Source organism: Arachis ipaensis, chromosome B08 (assembly GCF_000816755.2).
Source record: "Arachis ipaensis cultivar K30076 chromosome B08, Araip1.1, whole genome shotgun sequence".
Classification (NCBI taxonomy): domain Eukaryota; kingdom Viridiplantae; phylum Streptophyta; class Magnoliopsida; order Fabales; family Fabaceae; genus Arachis; species Arachis ipaensis.
This window is the reverse complement of record NC_029792.2, coordinates 127,877,276-127,877,927: the sequence shown is the minus strand read 5'-3', so window position 1 is coordinate 127,877,927 and position 652 is coordinate 127,877,276. Positions and strand designations below refer to the sequence as shown.

General features: G+C 38.3%; 1 protein-coding gene across 1 annotated transcript in view; it reads right to left on the bottom strand.

Annotated features, from left to right (window-relative positions):
• Positions 1 to 652, bottom strand: part of LOC107611765 (myb-related protein 308) — a gene marked incomplete in the record, with an annotated part of 8,228 nt that overhangs the window by 6,363 nt on the left and 1,213 nt on the right. The window contains 1 exon segment of the mRNA XM_016313659.2: positions 1 to 652. Coding sequence (XP_016169145.2) covers positions 1 to 652 — 652 coding nt within the window.

Sequence of the window (652 nt, the reverse complement as noted above, 5' to 3'; positions counted from 1 at the left end):
AGGTCTGTAAAATCTATACAAGCTATTATCTGCGGCGGTTGTAGTAACCGCCGTACCACCAACAATGGCACCTTTGCAGCTACACACTTTGTTATTGTTACTTTGAAACCCTAGACCATAACACAAGCATACACTCTTACTATTATTATTATCACTATTGCCATACCATTGATGATGATAGAAAACACCATGTGCTTCTTCTTGTTCTTGCTTCAACTTCTTGTTGTTGTTGTTGTTTTCTTGGTTCATGGAATTTGAAGAAGCTTGGTTATTTTGTTGAGAGGGAAGACCAATGGAAAGATCCAAGTTGAGTTGGCAATGATGATGATGATTATGAAGAGGGTATGTTTGTTCTTCAATGGTAACACCACTGCTACTATTTGATGAATCTTCACAAACCAAGTCACTCACCAATTGAAACTTGTTATTATTGTTGTCATTAATAATGTTGGTGCTTAAAATAATGCTATTGTTTTTTTCCTTGCTTTTCTTATTGTTTTCGGTTGCGACTGCGACTGTGGCTGTGGCTGTGGCTGTGATTCCGGTCGCATTAACCGGCCGGTGAGTTTGAGGATCAATTCCCCGGCTGTAGAGTTTTCTTTTGATGTGAGTGTTCCAATAATTTTTTATTTCATTATCTGTTCTTCCGGGT